General features: G+C 43.8%; 1 protein-coding gene across 8 annotated transcripts in view; it reads left to right on the forward strand.

The window, feature by feature from the left end:
- The window catches only part of Igf2bp2 (insulin like growth factor 2 mRNA binding protein 2), a 147,594-nt gene that overhangs the window by 67,082 nt on the left and 57,998 nt on the right, over positions 1–22,514 (forward strand). For 2 of the 8 annotated variants that reach the window (XM_087186736.1, XM_087186739.1), the window contains exon 1: positions 18,855–18,891. The exons of 4 other annotated variants lie outside the window; for them this stretch is intronic. In XM_087186736.1, coding sequence (XP_087042862.1) covers positions 18,870–18,891 — 22 coding nt within the window. In that variant the 5' untranslated portion in view covers positions 18,855–18,869. Of the gene's footprint in view, positions 1–18,835; positions 18,892–22,514 lie in introns of those variants that run through there. 2 more of the 8 variants (XM_087186734.1, XM_087186738.1) reach the window with 2 other exon arrangements.

Below are 22,514 nucleotides of genomic sequence, written 5' to 3' on the forward strand. Positions count from 1 at the left end.
ACCTGCCGTTGAAAATGCCAGTGCTTGGAACTGGCTGGTTTCATGTCCACAGTTGCCGTGAGTGGTCAGGTGTTGTGTCGATTTCAGCAGCACCAGAAGATGTCTGCCTGGCTGTGGCTCTCTGAATGCTCCTCACCCACACAGCAGGCCTAGCATGCTGTATTTTAAGTTAAATGAATAATGGGTGTAATTTTCAGAATCAGGGCTTAGGTTAGAGGGATGTGTGTGTGTGTGTGTGTGTGTGTGTGTGTGTGTGTGTGTGTGAGAGGGGATTCTCATTAAATGGGAGCTAGACGTTTTTGTGTCTTCCAGTAGGTTTTGGAGCCCTTGTGATAGATTCTCTTAGGTCTGAGGTGGTTCAGTTGTGCTTCTACCTGAGGGAAAACATCTTTCCAAGCATAGCTTTTTGGCTGGTTCAGTTAGCGGGGAATTAAATAAAAAGGGCATGGCCTCACCTAAAAGAGAGCTTTCAGACCACCTCCCAGACCAGAGGAAGGCACTTCCCCCTCTGTGTGCAGCCCCTGTGTTTTTTATTTTATTTTTATTTTTGGTATTGGGGATCAAACTCGGGACCTTGTGCCTGCAAGGCAGGCGGTGGAACCACTGAGCTAAATCCCCGGCCCCGGCCCCGGCCCCGGCCCCAGCCCCTGATTTTTATTGCCACCCAGTGATACTCATGTACGATGAGGTGTTTTCACCGGTTGGGAAGCAGCTACGTTGTGGACTGTGACCGGAGCTGTTTGTCTGGCCAGCTAGCCCAGGCTCTCCTTTCTGCGCATGTGTGTCTCCGCTCTGGTTTTCTGCTTCAGTGAATGGAGTGGGAGTTGTGGGGGGCTGAGGAGAGAGGACAGTCAGAAGATGGCTGGACTCATTTCTGAGTCATCCTGGTTCCACGTGGGCTGGGCAGTGGTTCCCACTGATTTGTCAGACCCGACTTTCCCAGCTCCTCTGGGGGCAGGAAGGAGAAGCCACACTGTGCTCTATGTCAGTGAGCTACAGGCCGAGTTTTGTACAATAAATATTTATAGAACCTCTCTCCTAACCTCAGACCTCGCAGCCTTGTACCTTTGCAAAGTCTATTCTCTCTCCCGGGCCTTCCAAATAACGGGGCCTGCAGCACACCCGAGGAGGACTGAGGAGGTGTCCCTGCACTCTGCCCCAGATCCCATCAGAGCTCATCCTGCCTGATGCTCACCCCAACTTGGTCCACCACGCCTCCCTTTGGAGCGAGAGAGTTTCTGGAAGAGGATGGGACGGATTGTCTTTTCACTATTTGGGTCTTTAATTTGTGAAGTTCCGCCCTGGTGATGAGAGGAGATGCCAGTGGTGCACAGAGAGGACTACATTTTAACCCTAGTGAGCCGAGGCTTCCTCTGTCTCCTCAGCACCAGGAGCAAGGCCTTGGACCTCAGCGGGTTGCTGCTTTTCCAGGAAGTGCAGAGAGGTGTCCTCTGGTAATTTTGGAAATAAATGAGAACCTAAATATCCCCAAAAGGGAATTGGCTTAAAATAAACCGGAGTTTATTTTTATTGAGAAATACAATGTTGATTTAAAAAAATACTGGATGGAAATATAGTACGTTGAGTTTAAGAAAAAGACAAAACATTGTGGAAATTGTGTTTTATAAAAGTGAAGATGGGAAAGCATCAAGCTGTGGGAGAGTACTTTCCTCCGATGGAATTAACATTCTTGTCTGATTTCCTACAATAAACATTATTTACCTTTTGTTCTGCCCTTTCCCTTTCAGTCTATACCATTACACAAAAGGTCATAAACATGTTTTCAGTTTAATGAATGAGTGTAAAGTGAATAACTATATAGCCCCAACTCAAATCAAGAACATTAAAAGTCACATTACTTTTGTCATTGAAATACTAACAACAAAGATTATATTAAATTACTTTTTATGAGTCCCTTACATGGCTACAGGAATAAAATAAGATTATATAAAAATGCCTGTGTTTACTAACCTGTAAAACATCTATCAAATGTTGAGTTACAGTTTTCCTCCAAAGTGGCAAAGATGACAGGTGCCCATGAATAATGAGTCATTGCCAGAATCTGAGGCTGCTGTAGCATTGTACATGAGATTTCCACTGAAAAATGTATCAGCTGTACGACTTACCCTCTGCATGTTTGCACCGCCTGGGGGACAGGCACGATCTTAGGTACTGGTAAAGCTACTGGGATCCACTTGATGTTTGCACTTCTTTCTTTGTTTCAGGCTGAATATGCTAGGTTTCCTGTGATCCCTGGGTTGGTACATCTGATGGAAGGACGTTAGGGTTGTGTGTTGATCAGCTGATCTCACCCATGGCAGCAGTCTGAGCAGTGATTTTCTTTTTGGCTGTATTATTGAATTATCTAGTCTTGGTTTGAGGTTCTATTGGAAAAAGGCAATGAATCAGTCATAGTTTAATCCTCTCACCTGTTACAGTTGCTAAGGCCAGTTATGTAAGTTGTGAGAACAAGTGCATAATGAAAATGTGGGTCCCTTGTTCAAAAAACTGGGCATGTGGGCCGGAGATTTAGCACAGTGATTCTGCTGCCTTCCTTGCAAGCACAAAGACCTGAGTTCAATCCCTGGTACCAAAAAACCCCCCCCAAAAACCAAACAAACGAACAAAAAAACTGGGCATGAGAATATTGTTAAAGGTACTGAAATACAGGCTTTTTTCTTGTTTCTGCTATCTCTTCATTTGTCATAGTATGTTTTATTTTCTATTTTATTTTCATTCTAAGGGAAGAAAAAAATGTAATTTTTAACCTTTACATTGAACTATGCAATTTAAAATGTAAACATGAGAGCATTTAGTTTATATGCAGAATTACCAGAATTATACAGTTTGCATTTTGCAGCTCATGTATTGTTTTTGCCGAAACAGTGGAAATGTTGCATCTAACTCAGCTGTTTTTATGTCACTTTTTAATATATGTGCATTCACCATCACTCTACCCTCCTCTTATTGATGAGTAGGAACTATGATTTCTCTCTCTTTCCTTCCCTCTTACACCATGAGTCATTGCTTCAGTGTAAGGGTGGGCTAATATGAGGAAGTAACATCTGTAAGGATATTTTTGGGTTCCATGATCACTCACATTTATTCTCCAGAGTGAGTTCTGGCTCTGGTGGGGCTGCACCTTTACTGAGTCATAAGCACAACACGCTTACCTTGGGCTTGCCCTGACTCTCGCCGAACCCACAGGGCAAATGAACCAGAATCTGATACTCACTGGGCATCCCCGGTGCTATGTGCTGCAGCTAGATGATGAGGATGGCCACGTGCACATTTGTCTCCTCTGTTCATTCACATGCCTCACTGTTCCATTGGACTTAACTACGCACAAACTCAAAGATGAATAATTGAGAGTTTGTGCTTGGTAACAGCAGAGCATTAAACCAGGTGTAGGGCCTATCTGAGTGTGTGGCTCTTTGTGACTGTGTGGGTGACACACCCTATTATTTTCATAATCTTACTGACCATTTCCTGTTGTCATCACGCTTCCCATGACTTTCTAGCCTGGGTTATGAGTTCTCTTTATCTGTGGTCCCACGAATCCCAGAATTCTGTTTTTGATAAAGACAAATACCAGTTATTCATGGGACATTGTGCTGCTGCTCACTGTTGGTAACTGATTCATTCTTGCGTCATCTGTTGATCAGTCAGACAAATTGGCCCATGAATCCTGTAAAGAAAAGGAAGTTGAATCTGGAAGGACAGGCTCAACATGTAGGACATTTACTAAAAATCAAAATTTTACAACCACTATTTTCAAGATGGTACTTCTATTGGCAGCAAGGTAGTGTCCATGTGGTACCATTGGATTCTAAAATTATCAGTGGGCTATAAGATGCTTGTAAAACTTGCTGAACTTATTTGTTTTGCTTCTAGAATATTTTGCCCATGTGCCTTTGATAGAGCAATTCCTTGAGAAGAAAATACATTTCCTCCATTTGTGAAGAATCTTGACAGTCCCTTGAGGGAGTGGGGGTCCCAGAGCACGGTAGGTGAGAGCCTAGGTCCTGTTGGGCAGACCCAAGTTAACCTACGTGTGTGACTTTGATTCTGAGCTTGATTTCTTTACCTTTGAGACCCAGTGATAACTTAGCTAGTTCAAAGAATTATGTTCGACGTTATACTATACTGAGGGCCAGGGATTTAGCTCGGGGGCACCTTGCCTGCCTGGCAAGCACAAGGTCTTGAGTTTGATTCCCAGTTAAATAAATACACACACACACACACACACACACACACACACACACACACACACACACACACACACACACACACACACACACACACACACACACACACACACACACAGTCCTGAAAGTGGATTAATGATTGACACAGAAGGGATTCAACCAATGTTAACTATTATGATTATTAGTATAAAACTAGAAAAAAATTTCAAATGATTATACTTTTAAACTTGGAAGATGAGTAAATCTGATCATCTAGTACAGTTCTTTTGGAAATCTAGCAGATAGAAATTAAACCCAAAGGAGAAAGAGTGTCAGTCTGTACTAGACTGAGCGTTTTGAGAATGGGCACTGTGTGTCTCTTGTTTTATTACCCTCAGCCTAGTACAGTGCTTAGGACATAGTAAATGCTGTTGATCAAATGATTTTGGTACCGGGGATCGAACTCAGGCCCTTGTGCTTGCAAGGCAGGCACAGTGCCACTGAGCTACATCCCTGGCCTGTTGATAATCATAAACACATAAAAAGGTATTATCTTATTTTTGCAAACAAGGAGATTTCTTTAAGCTGGTCAGAGTTGTAGTTTATGTTTTGTAAGGATGTCTTTTGCTTTTTTTTTTGGGTACTGGGGATCGAACTCGGGACCTTGTGCTTGCAAGGCAGGCACAGGTGCCACTGAGCGAAATCCCCAGCCCTCCCCTTTGCTTTTTGACAGTTAGAAAAAAAGGGGAAAACCTGCAGTATCTTTATTTTTAATAAAGATGGAGATAAATAATACTTTTCTGTATCTGAACATAGGACGACCTGTGAATCCTGGGCTCCATTCTGGGGCTGGATGCTAACCGAAGCTGTACTCCTTACTTACCCGGGTTCCCAGTCACATCTGCCCTTGATGCCCCCTCTCCAGAGAACCTGTCCCTACCAGGGTTAAGGTCTTTTCCTGGCCATGGGCAGCTGCATTCCACCAGGTGGTGGTGGTCATAGGTAGCCAGGAAAAGTTATGTGATGCCATTAATAAATTCTTTTACTGTTTTTAAAACATACCATGTTTCATTTTTGTGTAGATCCAATTGATTTTTTGTAGGAGACAAAGAAAAGTTATTCATCTCACTTATATATACATCCCACTGTACCCAAGAAGATACACTTTGACAATTTTTTTTTTTTTTTTTTTTGTGAGACAGCGTCTTACTGTGTAACCCAGGCTAGCCTTGAACTTGTAATCCTCCTTTCTCAGCTTCTTGAGTGCTGAGATTACAGGTATGCACCACCATATCTGGCTGACAATCTGATTTTTTAATTTTATATTCAGCAAAATTGTTTCTTGCCCATCAGGAGTAATCTTGCACCTTTTGTTGGATGAAGTACCCAGAAAATTTGCTGATTACTTTCTTTATGAACAGAAATACAACTGCAAATGATCCAGAAGAAACAATAAAACCGTCTGTGAGGCTTAACTCTGAATTGCTGAAGTTTATATTGTAATAAAACACTTTCTGGGGGAGGATGATAGTGGCTGTAAAGACCAATAATTGATTCCTTTGCATGGATTGATCTCTTTCATTCTTCCGTCTCTGGTCCTTCCAAACCCAACTCAGATGTTATGACTTCCTTGAAGCCTTCCCCAGCTCTCTGTGCTGTCCCTGGCTCTCTCTTGTGTGTTGCTTTTGTACTTCGCACACACTTCTCCAGGAGGGCATGCTATCTGCAGTGTTCTATAATTATCAGAGTTTATCTTTTGCACAAGATTAAGAATCCTTCGAGGGCAGGTTCTGGGCTATTTCATCTTTGTAGTCTAATCCTCAGTTTATTGTCTGGAAAATAGTAAGCACTCGGATAACGTCTTTTGAAAGATAGAAGAGTCTGTTGAACAATTACCTACTACCACAAGGCAACACCAAAATAGGAACCAAGTGAGGATATACTCTGTTGGTAGAAATGAGTTTATTTTAGATTTTTTCCCATGCTTTTATTTATGATTTTATAAAACAGTTAATTAGATGGGAAAAAGATAATATCCAGTGTTGGCAAGGATGTGGCAAGAAAACTCCTATACATATTGATGATGAAGATATAAATTGGCATCCCTATCTGGAAAACTAAAAGTTTGAAGCCTATACCGGGGTACACTCGTCAACCTAATGATTTTATTTTTTAGAATCTGTTCCAAAGAAATAATGAGAAAAACCTTGTTGTTATAACATAAAGCATAATTTAAAAGGCAACAGCAACAGCTTTCTGGTATGACGTGATCCAAACCGTATAATGAGATCCTAAGAATTTGAGGTGCTATAGCTTCTTGAGGTCCTTTTGTGTTCCCCTATATTGCCCAGTCCACTGCCTTGCATATGGTAGAGATTCAGTAAATACTTAAGCAAATGGAGAAGCAAACAGTTCCTTAAAGTTTAAACAAAAAGCACTACAGTGGACCCCCCAAATTCACAGGGGTTACATTCCTAGAGCACCCACAAATTGTGAGAAGCTGTGAATTTAAGATATGGTCAGAAAAATGTTTATTTTTGTATTTTAAACCCTAGATATGCTGTGTCTCCTGCAGTTATGTAATTTAATAAAAAAACTGTATTAATAAAGCCTTAGGAGGTGCAGGGTGTTTTGGCAGCATCTTAGGGAGCTTAAGGCTTTAAGAAGAACAAAACCTGAAATAGTTACACGTGGTTCAGCAACCTGTTATGATTCAGGAATCCTGTTGCATCTGGGAGGTGGGTTACAGGGCAGCAGCCAATCATCAGCAAGGAGAACTGATTGGCTACTTGGAAACTTCTGGCCAAAAATACAATTGTGGAGGATATTTGCAGTTTTCCATGAAATTGCAAGAGGTTTCCATGAACAATTATTAGTTAAGTTCTAAGGAAAACTCGGGGAATGACTGAGGCTGTGAACTCTTTAACAGTGACTTCGTGGGGATATACTGTAAATGCATACATTACTGTAACTGTTACACCTAATGCCACCACTAGATTGACAAAGTTATTTCCAGTTGGTTTTTTTTGGTACTGGGGATCGAACTCTGGACCTTGTGCTTTCGAGGCAGGCGGCGGAACCACTGAACTAAATCCCCAGCCCTATTTCCAGTATTTTAGTTTATTACTCAAGTGATATATGCATACACTTTTCATACATAGCACTTTATAATCTGCAGAGATTTTATATTTTGGTACCAGGGATTGAACTCAGGACCTTGTGCTTGTGAGGCAGGCAGCAGCACCACTGAGCTAAATCCCTGGCCTGGAGATTTTATATTTTGTGCCCCCCCCCCCCCCGCCCTGGGTCTGTCTCTCCTTCCTTCCCTCCCTCCTAGGAATCGAACTCAGGACCTTGAGCTTGCGAGGCAAGTGTGGTGCCACTGAGCTAAATCCCTGGCCCCATGTTTTGATCAAACTCAAAAAAGTATTATTCCCATTTTACAGAAGGGCAGCTGAGGCTGCTAGCAGAACCAGTGCCAGAACTTAGCAGTTTTGACTTCTGGCCCAAATTCTCTTACTGTAGGTGTCTTTGGAGAACTCTTAGGAAAGAGGAGCACCTAGAATGTTTATTAAGGGGGTGTGTGCATCTGTCCAGAAAGATGCTGACAGATTGGAAGGAATTTAAAGGGGAGCCAACACTGCTGGAAGGAAGGACATAGGAGAGATGAAAGGAGCTGACTATGTATAGCTTGGCCAAAGGATGATTAAAGGGGATATGATAACAGGCCCTAAGAATGTGAAGGATGTAAACATCATGGAAAGAGAAAATGTATTTAGAACTGATCAAAGCAGTATATAACAAGAAATAAAAATTAATGCTAAACATCAAGAAAAGTTATTGTTTTGGTATGACTTGTTTATAAATTGGAGTCCCAAAGGAAGTCTCAGAAGCCCACTCTATAGGAGACATTTAGGAATAAGCTACTTTGCCTGGGTTTGAGGAGGGCTTTTCTAGTTCTAATTTCGATGGCTGAGATCATGGCCCTTCCTAGCCTGGATTTGCCACCCACTTCGGATTGCAGTTTTACATATCAAGGTCAAGAGGAGGAGGAGTCTTATTACACTTTTGTGGAAGTCAAACCTAGGCAAGCCCCCAACATCATGCAGTCTAATGTTGCAGAGGGTGTGGGTGAAGCCTAAATTGAAACTCTTAAGAATTTAGCTGATAAGTTCGATCCCCGGTACCAAAAAAAAAACCAAAAAGAATTTAGCGGATTAACTCTGCCATCTGATTCCTCCTTCAGGTTGCAAGAAAATACAAAGGCACCTCCCACTGCACATCCTGAGCAGCCACATTAGATAAGCAAGTGCCCAAGGGAGGAAATGCAGTCCCATCGTGTGGGTAGGGAGTGATCTTGCACATATTGTATGTGTGAAGCTGGGTTTCAGGAGGAGCACCAGAACCCGTGGGGACAGCAGATAAAATCTTAAGTCAAAGCTGTAAAAGGTCTTGTCTTCACCTTTCATTGAGAGGTAACCCTGAAATTATTTGTACTCTGTAGGAGTCAGGCAGGAGAGTTGTCCCTCCAACTCAACAAGAATTGAGAGGCATGTGGTGTTTGCAGTGGGAAGGGATCGGGTCTGTTGGGACTCCTGGAAGGAGCTGGGAGGCTTGCAGACCCTGCTGTGGCTCTGTGACCTCCAGTGAGATCCAGTGCCATCTTAGACTCAGGGGTACCAAAGAGGCAAGCCTTAATGTGCTGGTGAGTTTGATCCCCAAAACTGAACATGACTGAAAAAAGGTGCTCTTGGGGTCCCTAGGGAGCCTGTGACATTACCACTAAAAAAACCCAGTCCTGCAGAGGGAGATGGGGAGAATGCTTTCGGATGGACCCAGCATTCTGTTGTTGTTCAGTTTTTGTTTTTTATTAGTAGCTGTTTATAGTACATGATCACATTCCTCATGGGGACTCGGTACATGCACACCGTACATCCCAGTGCTCTTTTCATCCCAGTCCTTTCCTGCCCTCCTCTCTCCTGCTCTTGGTCCTCTGCACATTTGCAAAAGATAGAGCTCCCTACATCCTGCACTGAGCTAGGATGAGTTTAACAAAGTGCAGATAGTTTGTAGACTCATCCTTTCCCCGTTTTTGTGCCACTTCTTCAGGGCCATGTTCCTACCACTTATTCCTTCATTCAGAAGATGTCACGAGCCCCACCTCTGTGGCCAGTTTGGAGTTCATGATGATAAAGATACGAGTCAAGATCAGGATGGTGGGACTTTTAGAGAGATTTGGGAACCGTGGCAAGTCCAGTCCTCAATGACTGTGCTCTGCTCTTAGCCATGAGACAAACCCCTTGAAGTTAGGATTTAGCCTGAATCTCAGTGGATGTATCTGAAGAAATCTGAGCTTACAGTTAATTTGTCTGTTGCAAGCACCATTCAATACTATTCTCATCCATGTTCCTGCCACCTTTGAATATTGAAGCCAAGCGTCAGCAGACTTCTCCCTTCCCTGGAAACCTATAAAAATAATTGCCAGGTGCCAACACACACTTTAAAAACAGCTTTAAAATTGTAAAAGCAGGCAGTTGCTAATCCATCCAATTTATGATTCTTTGGTCAGAAAAATAGAATGGGTAGATTTGGGACTGCAGAGACATTTTATTTGACTTTGGGCTCTCATATTAAGATCTGTCGGACCTAGGGTAAGTCACGACTATTGTTTGCTTGTTTTCTCTCACTTGGAATTGATATGTTTTCCCCTACCCTCAAGAGTTACTGTTGAGGGCTGGGGATTTAGCTCAGTGGATTCGCCGCCTGCTGTGCAAGCACAAGGACCTGAGTTCGATGCTTGGTACCAAAAAAAAAGAGTTCCTGTTGAATTTAAGTGAGATAGAGAGTGTGACTACTCAACTGCACTGCTCCCACCGTCTTCGGACCTCATGGACTCCAGGGTCTGGGAGAGAGGTGCCCAAACAGGAGGAGCGGAAGCCTTTCCCTGCTACTGTGTTAAGGAAATGTGCACCCTCTTGTGGACACCTAAAGGGGTCCAGAACATCTGAAAAGTACTTGAATGTTGTTATCAAAACAACAGAATGTTGTTTTTTGGTCACTAGAAATCCTTTCCTAGCAATTCTAAACATTTTTGGGCTGGGGATTTAGCTCAGTGGTGCCGCTGCCCGCCTGCCTCACAAGCACAAGGTCCCAAGTTCAGTCCCTGGTACCAAAAAAAAAAAACCTTCTGAACATTTTAATTTAATTTAAATATGAAAAAAATTCTTCAGCCCTTACCCAGTGTTTTCCTTGCTCCATTTCTTTCCCGTTCCATTCATAGCCTCACTGTAGGCTTTTGATTTTCCTAGATTACTGTATTTATTTGGGAGGTAGGTGTGTGTGTGTGTGTGTGTGTGTGTGTTGTGTTTCCTTATGTTCAGTTCAGGACTGAAACCCAGACTTTTTTTTTTTTTTAAGTTTATGTTTGCAATACATAATAGATGCATTTTTGGGAATTAGTATGAGTTTGTGTGCCCACATACACACTTTTCGCATTTACTTCATTTTTCTGCTCAGATTTCAAATCTCTGAAAATTTAAATACATGTGGTTGGCCTTTGTTTTCAGTTGTAACAGATGTTCAGAGTCCAACCGCCCGCCCCGCCAGCTGGCACCCAGCATGTAGTAGATGCTCAGTAAACGACACTGACTGGATACTGACAATATTTTTAACCATTCTTCAGTTCCTTTCCCCTTTTGACCTTGGACACTCCCTTTCTTTTAACACCAGTTTTCCTGGAATGTGCAGAAATGAATTGAGGAAAGTGTGACATTTCAGTGACTTTTCCTGTGTTCTTTTTGTTTGTTTTGTTGTTTTGGTACCTTGCGCTTGCGAGGCAGCCATGGTGCCACTGAGCTAAATCCCCGGCCCTTACTGTGACCTTTTTCGTAAAATAAGGGGGGTGGGCATAGGTGACTTCTAAGGCTCTTACTCTGTAGGGATAGGGAAATAAGATCTCATTCTTTGGCAGAGCCTGAGAAGGCCTTGTGATTCTTACTCCTGAAAACTGTCCATAGGAAAATGGTGAGCAGACAGCAAAGCCAGGCACCATGAAGGAAGAGGGAAGAGGCGGGGCCTCACAGGACATGGGGCGAGGGGCATGGGGGATGAGGATGTGACATCCGCAGGGGGTGAGCACTTTCCTAACTTCTGCACTCATGGGGTCCCCAGGCTCCCCCCTCTTCCCCACATACTGCTTCATTACATTTGGGGACAAAGTATTTTTTCCTCACTGATTTGTGAAGTTCCAGCTAGCGTACTGATTTCATAGTTGACATTATGTATACTTCATTTTACCAAAAATGTCTTCTTCAACCTGGCTGCATCGGGTTGGTTTTGAGTGCCTGGCCCAGTATCACACGCGAGGCCCTTGTCTCCCTGGGAAGGGACCAGGGTGCGATGGGGCCCACGGGTTTTGGGGTCCCAGGTTTGGGCCTCAGCTTTACAGTTTCAGGGTTAACATCAGTCTAACGACTTGAGAGTGAGCCCGAATGTCACAAATCTCATCCTGAGAAATACGGACAGTCCTACCCTGTTTCTTTTAGCTGGTGGACCTAGCCTTCCACTGGAGGAGCCGGGCTGCTTTTGGAAGATTGCTTGGTGCTGTTGGGGAGTTAATTTGTTTCATTAATTTGGCAGATCTTTTCTGAGTTTCACTCCGTATGCCAAAGATTAATCAAGATGTTGCAGTTGAGATAGAATTCTGTTTTTCAAGACATCACACTCCTGAGAGAGATGAGAAACAGGCAGGCAGGCAGGCAGGCAGATATATCAGACCAGGTGCTTAGTGCTGTAGAAAAAAATACACAAAATATCACAAAGAAGCATATTTTATTATTCAGTTAATATGTGCAAATAACTCTAATTTTTAAGAAGGTAGTTAGGTAATGGGGTCCACCGTGATGAGCGCTGTCCTGCAGGGATGGGTCAGGACTCCTGTGACAGTTATGGCTTGTGTGTGAAGGTCCCCCCAAAGCCCCATGCAGCCATAGGTAGGGCTTTTGAGAGGTGGTTTGATGTAGGATATGTGATGCTGAGATCAAGGATGCTATGCTAGGATTAAGGGTGTGAGTGCTACCTGTCCTAAGGGTGGGTAGCTTGGATAAGATACAAGGGACAGAAAGAGGTTCCTTGGTTGTCACTTGTAGCTTGCTGCCTTCTGCCTGCCATGAACCGTTTCTCCTCTGTGATGCCCCTCTGCCATGCTACCCTGCCTTGGAGCAGGCCAGTTATGAGCTGAAACCTTTACAATCTGGGAGCTGAAATAAACCTTTCCTCCATCAACTTTGGGTGTTGGGTATTTTGTCTCATCAACGAGAAAAATAATTAAGACAGTGACTGAATTAGCTTTTGAGAGAGTATGTTGTTATAAAGTGAGGCCTCCCCACACCTTGGCCCTTTCTACATGTGGCTGTGTTCGTTTCTGCTTCTCTGCTTTGTTGTGATGCAGCTGGGGACCCCTTACTAGATGCCGGTGACATGCTGTTGGGACTTTATATCCACCAGAATCATAAGCCATGTAAACCTCCATTTATAAAATCAAAAACCAAAAAACCAAGCATGGTGGTGCATGCTTGTAATCTTAGCACTCTGGAAGGCAGGAGGATCACAAGTTTAAGCCCAACCTAGGCAACTTAGTGATGTGGTGAGACTCTGTCTCAAAAAAAAAGTTTGAAAAAGGAGGCAGACAGGCTGGAGATGTGGCTCTGTGCAGAGGCCCTGGCTTCAGTCCCCAGTGCTGCATAACAGAAGTGGGGATATACATGGTGCTCGCAGGAAGCAGAGTTGAGTGAGATAAGTAGATGAAGGAAAGCAGCAGATGGACCAGAGGGAGAACGAATGCACAGGAGAATAGAAGTGGGAGCTGGGTGTGCCTGGAAACTGCTAGGAGGTAAGGAGGAACTTAATGGTTATTGTCCTTGTACCATAAAGCCTGTTGAGAAACTGAATCCTTGAAACTTACTTGCTGAGGGAACTAGGCAGCAGCTAAAATGTGCTGCAGCTGTACATTTTTCCCCTGCTCTGTTTTCTTACTTTGACTCCATTCTGTACAGCAGTGATTTTCAAACTTTTGGTCTCTGGATCCCTTTATACACATACAAATTGTTTAGTACTCCAAAGAGCTTTTTTTGGGACACACCATATCTGGGGTTAAAAGAAAATTTTAAATATTTATTAGTTCTCTTAAAAATAATAACAGACTGAGCATGGTGGTGGCACATGTCTGTAATCCCAGCACTCTGGGAGGCTGAGGCAGGAGGATCTCAAGTTCAAGCCCATCCTGGGCCACTTAGCAATGTAGTGAGACCCTGTGTCTAAATTTTGAAAAAGGGACCAAGGATGTAGCTCAGTGCAGAGGTCTCAAGTTCAATCTCTAGTATCACAAAAAACCAAATACATAAACAAAACAGTACCAGAACAATTACATGTCAACATAAATAACATTTTACTAAGATCCTTATTTTCTAAGTACAATAGAAATTCAGAGAGAATAATGTCAATTGTTTTACCTTTTCATTTTTGCAGGTCTCTTTAGTGCCCTGCTTAAGAGAAGTTGTATCAGTCTGCATAGCTGCTTCTGTGTCAGTGTGACACACTGTATATCTGTTGTTTGGGTGGAAAAAATGTGAAGAAAAAGTTAGTGCACTCAGATTTGTAGTTGGACAAAGGAGCATTTAGATAAGATGCGTTTGGGTAATTATGGATATTCTTCTATATTACATCAAAATTTTATTACTATAGTTTCTTAAAGGTTGTTTGCCGTGCAGTATCTGAAATCATATGAATGAACTTTAATATTCTGTTATATTTAAATCTTTCAGTAAGGAGGATTTTTAAAAATCATACATTACTCATTTGGAAAATACTGGTTCACTGAATTATTCAGATCTTTCAAATATTGGCTTGTTGTGTTAGATGGTATCAGAAAATCACATTCAGCACTGTCATACCTGGCCTGCCCCCAGCAGAAACTCACGAGGGTAAATACAAGTTTTCTAGAATTCTAACTTTGCCTGAAGAGGTCAAATTTCATTATAGGAATAAAATGCTTAGGGCTTTTTTTCCTTGAAGTGACAGGCTCACTTTATTTGCTTTTCAGAAAATGTTTCTCACATACCCGATTCTGAACAGCTAAAGCTGTGAGCTGGTCACAGTGATTTGCCCTGAAGAAAATTAGCTATTGGAGCTTGCGGCTCAGTCATGTGGTTATATTTCCTTGAGACCTCTTGCTCAGGTGTGCAGCACAAGTGTTTTATACCTACTTCCCATTGTGTCACACAATATTTTTTTACAAGATCTAGACTCCAGGGTGGAGATATTTAAAAATGAATATTTTTTTTTATTTCTTCAGCAAGTACAATTTTAAGTGAAACCAGCAGTTTCCCCCCTCACTAAGTGTACATAACAGTTTAGTGCCATTGCCTTGATTTGGGCTAAGGCACCAGCAGTTTGATCCACCATTTCTTTGGCACCATTGGAGCAAATATTAGCACAGGGGCAAAGGTGCATAATATCTTCATATAATTAGGAGCGTAGTTTGGCCAGGGGACAACAAAGGTCTGCAGACCCCACTTTGAGAACTGCACGAGTTAGTGGTCCAGAGTAAGACTCAGAATGGATTGTGCTTGAGTTTGAACCCTGCTCCTGCTACTTATTGGTTAGGTGACTTTGGGGGGATATTGAGTCCCTCCATTTTCTCTGTGTCCAGTGGGCATAATAATGGTTTCTGCCTCACTCAATGTGTTAATCTACCCAGTAGTTAAACCCAGAAGTGGGCATTGGCAGGACTCAACATCTAGCTTATTGATTGCATGATTGGTTGATTGATTGGCTGGGGAGATGCCCAAAAGCCTGCTTGTTCTGTTTCCTCTTTCACTCTGTCAGGGTGCCTGAGATGCCCGGTGTATAATTACTCCTTTCTACCCCTCTGGTGGTAAAGCGCACATTAACTGAGCTAAAACCTGTATCTCTCAATTTGGCGGGGGGTACCGGGGGGATCGAACTGGGGACCTGCACTTGCGAGGCAGGCGCCAGAAGCGCTGAGCTACATCCCCGGCCCCTCAATTTTTGTTTTTATTAGTACTTGTCTGCGGTACACAATGATCACATTCCTTTCGTGGAGTTGGTGCTTGTACATAACACATCTCAGTTATTACTTCGCCTCCCCTCCCTCCCCCTTCTTCTGTCTCTTGGTCCCCTTCTCTTTTGCAGAAGATCTCCCCGTGATTCCTATTATCTTTTATTTTGCTCTTAAAGCTCATGTCTTAGAAGATGTGCTGTATTAGCTAATGACTTAGCAGGGATTTTTTTTTTTTATTAACTTTGAAATTCTTGCTATGTCAAAGAGTTTGCTTTATGAGAAGATGAGGGCCCCCCCCCACTGGAGCAAGGATTCCTTGGTCAGCCCGTGTGCAGTATGACAGTGTCCAGCGAGGCCCGCTGGGGTGGGGATGGTGCAGTGACTTTGCCTCTCCTCCGTGGGGTTGGTCCTGGTTACTTCTTTATCTTGTGTGAGCTGCAGGCAGAGTTGACGTGTATATTAGAAGTGCCTCTCCCTATACATTCTCCAGTTTAGGGAGCAGCCATCCCCCATGGCATTGCAGCAGTCTCATTAGCTCAGGCCTGACTAATATTGAACTTGTGACTATTGAGAAGTAGGCGGTAGGATGTACTGAAAGCCCATTAGCTCTGGAATTAGGCGTGTCAGGGCTGAAGCCAAGACTCCATCATAGACTAGCTATGGGGCCTTGAGCAGAGGATTTAACCTTTCTAAGCGTTGTTTACTGCTTGTAAAATGAGACTGCCAGTATCTTACGAGGGGATTGTAAATACGTATGGTAGGCACTCAGTAAATGCCTATTGTCTTTCCTGTACCAGCTTCATTTATCCTAACTCCATCTTTTAATTTATAATGACACCCTAACTACTATTCATTGTTATCATTGCTTTCTTACTTTTATTAAAGGAATTGAGTTTTTAGGAAAAAAGTAAAAATAGTGCTGGATGAATTGTGAGGCCAGACTACTTACTTCTTCAGGGATTCCTAATAAAGTCTTTCATAAAACTGTAACCTCTCCTTTCACTGTTTCCGGCGACCGCTGAGGTGCTCTGATCCATAGTTTTGTTCACAAATTTAGCCTGTGAGTAATCCAGTTACAGCTGTCTCTGGAGCCAAGCATCCCAGGGCAGCCCAGCCATTTCCTCCTGTGGCCTCAGAAGAGGCAGGAGTAGCTGGCACATGGCCACCTCTCCAAGCCCCCATCCCCTGCCCTCCAAATGCCTTCTCCCTCCCAGTTACTGTCTTTCCCAAGCGCCCTCATCTCCCTGCTGTTCTTAGAATCCCACTGCTCCTGGAATTTCCTTTATTTTTCTACAATCTGGGTAGCTACACTTTTTTCCCCTGATATCCCTTTCAGTAAGTTTCAGAGAACCTTATGGTCATTAATGAATCTGTTTTCACAGCCTCCCCAGAAACAAAACTCTTCTGTATGACGGATCAAAGAACTTACTACTGACACAGAAGGAACCCAGCCAGCTGGACTTCCCCACGAGGAAGGCAGGCCCTGCTCTAATCTTGCCTTGGCTTTTGGCTTGCTGTGTGGCCTTTGTTTCCTCATCCAATGATAATATCTACCTCCCAGGAATGTTGTGGAGTTCAACAAATGCTAAGAACTGTTCCTCTTAAAAGTGGATCTACTGCCATTCCAGAGAGCTCAAAGCACTTTTATAGGAACCTAATCAGTACTTTATCTTTGTGAGGTAGATAAGTGGCAGGTAGTTCTGCACTATTCACTTTATACCTTAGAAATGTACATTCATTATCTCGTTTTAAGAGTTCCTACCCATGTCCACTTCCCCAGACTCACCGGAAACTGTCGTCCATCTGAACAGAGCCTGGAGACCCTCTGAGTACCAAGTGGGCTTTGCATCTTGTTATTCATTCTTCAGTTTGTGTCTCATTCTGCTTTGGTCCTGGGTGAAGAGGCCTGCTTCTGACCCTCAGCCCTTCCTGGTCTCTTTGGTTCCAGCCCCTTGTACCAGTCATTCGTCTCTGACCCCTGTGCAGCACTTGGCACTGATAATGATCAAACCTGCCCCTAAATTGGTTTTATCATTATGTTCCCGGGATTTGCCTCTGTCTGATCAGTCCTGGTCCCTCTCTCATTTCCCTAAATACAGCCACTCACTGTGCTTTTCTCAGCATAATCTCAGGTAATCTCACCTATTTTCAAGGCTTTAATCAAAATTTGTGTTCCACTTCTAGTCTTGAATTTCCACCTTCTCACTGTATACTCTTCAGATTGTTCAGATATCATACAGATTCAGCGTATTTAGAGTGGAATGAATTTACTGTCCTCTACCCCACTACCCACCAGAAGAAGAGAAGATCACTCCTCTGTGCATGAACCTAAATCTGTCAGGGTTCCAGGGAGTTTTTTGACCCTCACATCTAACCTCCGGCCTGTAAGCTCCCCCAACCCTGATTCAGTTTGTACATAGTGTCTCCTGTAAGTCTCCGTGCTGAAAGTCTCAGTCCTCCATACTCAAGCTAGCCTTCTGCAAATGCTCATTTCACTTTCACACCACTCCCAAACCTTTCCAGGTCCTCTGTTGCATTAAAACAGTTATTGATTGTCTGTTGCTACGTAGCAAACCCAAACTAAGTGGCATAAAACAAACATCATTTATCAGACCCACAGATCCTGTGGGTCAGGAATTTAGAAAGGACAGAGTGGGACTGTTTGTCTCTCTGTTCTGGATGTCTGGGACCTCTACTAGGAAGATTGGAAGACCAGGGTGATCTCATATCTGAAGGCTCAATCACTCATATTTTTGGAAATTTGATGCTGGCTGCCAGCTGGGTCCTCAGCTGGTGTTGTTGGCTTGAACAGTGAGTGGCCTCTCCGTGTGGTTGCTTGTGCTTCCTCCCAGCATGGTGGCTGGGTTCCCAGGGCATGCATTCCCATGAGAAGTAGGCCATGATGTAGCTTCAGAAATTACAGACTGTCATTTTTGCTGTGCTCATTAACCCTGACTGGATTTCAGGGGAGGGAACATAGAGCCCCATCTTTCAGTAGGAGAAATGTCAAAGTTATAAGAGGAGCTGTGTGAGAGTGTTTAGTATAGTCTTCTTTGGGAAATATAATCCACCGCCAAATCCAGAATAATAAAATTCCTTTAAAATCTGGCCCAACTTGCCTTTAGATAGAACACCTACCACTCTCAGAACACTGCCTGTGAGCCAAGCATTTTCTGTACATTCTCATCTCATCTATAGTTCCAAAAGTTTAGATGAAGAAGTGAGTCAAGGAAGTTAAGACGCTCCACTAGGGGTCACCCAGTTAGTAGACAGATAAGTGAGCTTTGAACTTGGAACCTGTGACTTCAGTCTCAATCTCCATGCTATACTCCCTCCATATCCATCAGGACAGAAAGCCCAGCTTCTGGGAGAGAGGAAAAGAGAGAACAACTGTTATAAAAAGTTGTTAGAATTAATTATAATTTAGACTCCAACCTGTCTACGTGTCTTGGAGGACTCACAACTCGAGGGGAGTGAGACTTCTGTAGGCTGATCTGGGATTCTCCATCCTGAACCTGCTGTCCTTCCTAGGATTGTCTCCCAACCTTGCAAATGCTATTTCCTCTGCAGGGTGAATATCCTTTGCTTCCTGCTCTACCTGGATGTCTGCTCTTCAGGATTCAGGTCAGGTTCCTACTCACCTCCCTCAAGGCTGAGAATGGTCCTCCTCTGACTCCCTGCCCCCCCCCCCCCCCCCGTACCTTGTACATTTTCTAGATTGGTTTTCATCCTATTTTGTACTCATGTGTTGTTTAGTTCTATGGAATCCCCAGTAGCCTGGAAGAAACTGTGTGTGACTCACCGTGGAGTCATCGATGCCTGTTCAGAGCCAGGGATCAGAGACTCATCCTCGTGAGGGGCTGACACAGGCCCCAGTGCTGGGGTGGGCCTGGCAGTGAGTCCACTGGGTGGGCATCACTATGAGAGATGTGAGTGGGATGAAGATCCAGAGATCTCGAGACTAGAAGATAGGGTTTCTCTTCCTAAACACAATTGTTTGCCTTTGGGCAGAGCACTTGTCTAAGGCACAGTGTCATTGTATTTGAAATGAAGGGTCCTCCAGAGCCTTTCCCATCCTAGTACTCTGTGAAGTTAACTGATAGGGTTTGGCTATAGGCTGCTACAGAACTAAGCAGTGGGTCCTAAGTGTTGAAAATATGGCCCAATAATCATAATGTCCAAGGAATAGAAACTTAGTTGTTTGCATAATTTTGATTATGCCCTTGATATGGGGCTGTGGCAGACTACATTTGATGGAATTACAACCATAATCATAACAGTTTACAGACTTTTTCACCTTCCCACTTAAACTCAATGGATACTGCTTCATAAGGTCTAAGAGTCTGATTTCTTCTCCTGAATCTTATTTAGCCAATAAGAAACGTTTCAACAATTTTCACCTCTTTAATTAGCAATGGCAGGACAAAGTGACATCCCTTTGGGGACAAGACAAACATTACTTTTATGGCTGACGGTTTTCTCTGTTATAATCAAGTCTAACCTGGAGAGCACTCTTCTGTAGGGGACCCTAATAACTCAGTTATAATTAGATGATTATATATAATTATTTGTGTGCACATATACAAAAATCACTGCACCCCAGAGAAGTGATTTGTCCAGAGTTCTCCACCCACCAGGCCATTCCTACGATTTTCCAGTGAACTTATTTACTGGCTACTGAGGCCCATACGCTCAGGTCCCTTTGCCAGCCGCTGACCAAAATAAAGGCCACTGGTGGAAGGGAAGAGTTTTTTCAAGTTAGCTCTGAGACAATGAAGGGGCTCATTTGCCTCAAATCATCATCTCACCGTGTACAGGTGTGTGTCTTTTATAGCAAAGACGACAGCAGTGCTTTGTTAATGGGTAATTCCGTTCTTGTTGGAATGTCTTCTATAGTTTTATTGTCATTTTGTTTTTACAGTACCTGGGATTGAACCTAGGGCTTTGTGCATGCTAGGCAAGTGCTCTACCACTGAGCTGCATCCTCAGCCCTTTTTCTCAGATTTTTTTGGGAAAAAACCCCCATGAAGCTTATAGATACTCTCATCTTGTGTCTCACCCCATGACAGGTCTTGATAGTGATTTCCTCTTTCTTGTGCTGCAGTTTCACTCCCGACAGGATAGGGATAAATAAGCACTTGCCACATGGAAGTTTCCTAGAACTGCCAAGGAGGCTGGTGAGTGAATGGTTGGTGAATAGAAAGCATATCTGCTGCCCTGACTTGCTAAAGAAAGACTGTTGTAAGCAGGAAGAGCCATGGTGGAAGCTAACATGCCTGAGTTTTCCCGGGGTCTCTTGTCTCTGGTGACAGAGGAACTCACTAGGCAGGTGTTGGTGACTTTTCAGATGGAAGGAGGGAGGCCGGTGCCAGAGAGACCTGCCTGAGGTTTAGGTTGATGGACAGCACATTATTAGTCTGAGGGAAAACAGTGTGAAAGTACAGTTTTTAGAAAAAGAATTGATTCCCAATAAAATTCATGGTTCACTTGGTGAGGTGAGCAGGTAGCAAAATTAAAAGTTTTAAAAGCCATAAGAATAAAATTAATCAAAAAAAAACTTGGAAGAGTATGAGCCTCTCCCTTCACATGTGACATTAGTTGGCTAAAATTCACACTCTTTAATTTTTTATTTCAAATACGATACCTGGGGCTTTTTACTCTCTTGAGAGCACACAGGAGATGGCACTTATGAGTGCTTCCTGACATGTTTACTCGTGTGTGTGTGTGTGTGCATTCGCATGCGCACACACACGTGGGTTCTAGGCATCCCAGGGGCCCTTTCTGTCTCGTTTGTCCAGACTCCCCTGAGAATACATTTGCCAGTCCTGTGTCAGCTGCCTTTGATGTGTCTTCACTGTTCATGGACTGCCTTTTCACACCGCAGAGACCCCTTTGATTTCAGGATTCTGATTATGCAAGGTTTAGAAGGATCCCAGCCCTGCCAGGTAGCCCAAGGTGAGCAGTTCTACCGCTCAGGTCCTTGGTTTTCTAATGTGCAAATGAAGGTCTTCAGCAGTCTGAAACTAAGCTGTTGAAGGTCATCTGTAGGGGCCGTCTCTGAATGACTGCACGGGTGTTAGATTCAGACTCAGACTTCTGAGTGACTGCTCAGTGCTCTCGCATCACAGCAAACCAAATCCGTGCAGGAGCTGGGTTCTCAGTGGTGTGCTGGACAAGGCTCGTGTGGCTCCTAGAGCCAGCTGGGTGCATCTTTCCAGCTCCCCTGTTATGTTAGTAGTTTCTGGGGAGTATTTGCACCACTGAAATTGGCAACAACTATAAATTACTTACCTCCACGCAAGAGCCGTCTGTTAGTATTTACCAATAACCGCTAGATCCAGCTCTTGTTAGCGCTGTCCCTTCCAAAGCAGGTCCCATGTAGTTATAGACAGTGGCCAGAGACTGAAGTCCCCTTGAAGGTGAGACACGGGCCACTGCCCTGCTTTGTGCCCAGTGCCTACAGTCCCTCACATTTCATCCCACCCATCTGCCATTTCCAGGCGGGAGTTTCCTGGCTTGTTTTCCAGCACAGTTACCTGTTCTGACCCTTGAACGACATTCATACAGAACCCTTGGTCCTGTTTTTCTCAGTCACGGTGTCTGCCCTCAACCCCGTCCAAGATCAGCACATGTTCTTTCTGTAAAGGTCCAGATAAATACTTCACTTCATGACCTATATGGTATCTGTCACCACTTCTCAACTGTGCCGTGCAGCTAGAAATCAAGTAGACATGTAAGTAAATAGGAGTTTCTGTGAGACTTTACTTAGCAAAGCAGGCTTTAGGCTGGGTGTAGTACAAGGGCCATAGCTGCTCACTCCGTCCTTGTCACACACCTCTCAGGGTCCATGCCGACACTTGTTCATTTGCCTGCCTGCTGCCTTGAACATGTGATATTGATGGTGCAGCCCATGTCAGAAATCACATCTGGGACGTACCCAGCCAGCTCCAAACACTGAGGCCTCAGAGCCGGCGGTTCTGGAGAACATCGCTTGTCGAATTTGTACTGCCACAAAGGAGCACTTGAGCCCTTTGGGCCAATATGACATATTCCCCAAATGTCAGCCACCCAGGATTGCTCATGTCTTCTGCCAACTCTCTACCCTCTGCACTGTTGACTAAGCCACGTGTCGTGTGACAGCATCTCGGCCAGTGGTAGCTGCACACATGTCTGGCCCCCTAAGACATCGCCAAGTGATGTTATAGCCATCATAGTTTCCCTAAGCAGCTTCTGTGCTGTTCACATGA

The sequence above is a fragment of the Heterocephalus glaber genome, unplaced genomic scaffold (assembly GCF_053883595.1).
Source record: "Heterocephalus glaber isolate CG9 unplaced genomic scaffold, H.glaber_assembly_v1.0 deba00001504, whole genome shotgun sequence".
In the NCBI taxonomy this organism is placed as follows: Eukaryota; Metazoa; Chordata; class Mammalia; order Rodentia; family Bathyergidae; genus Heterocephalus; species Heterocephalus glaber.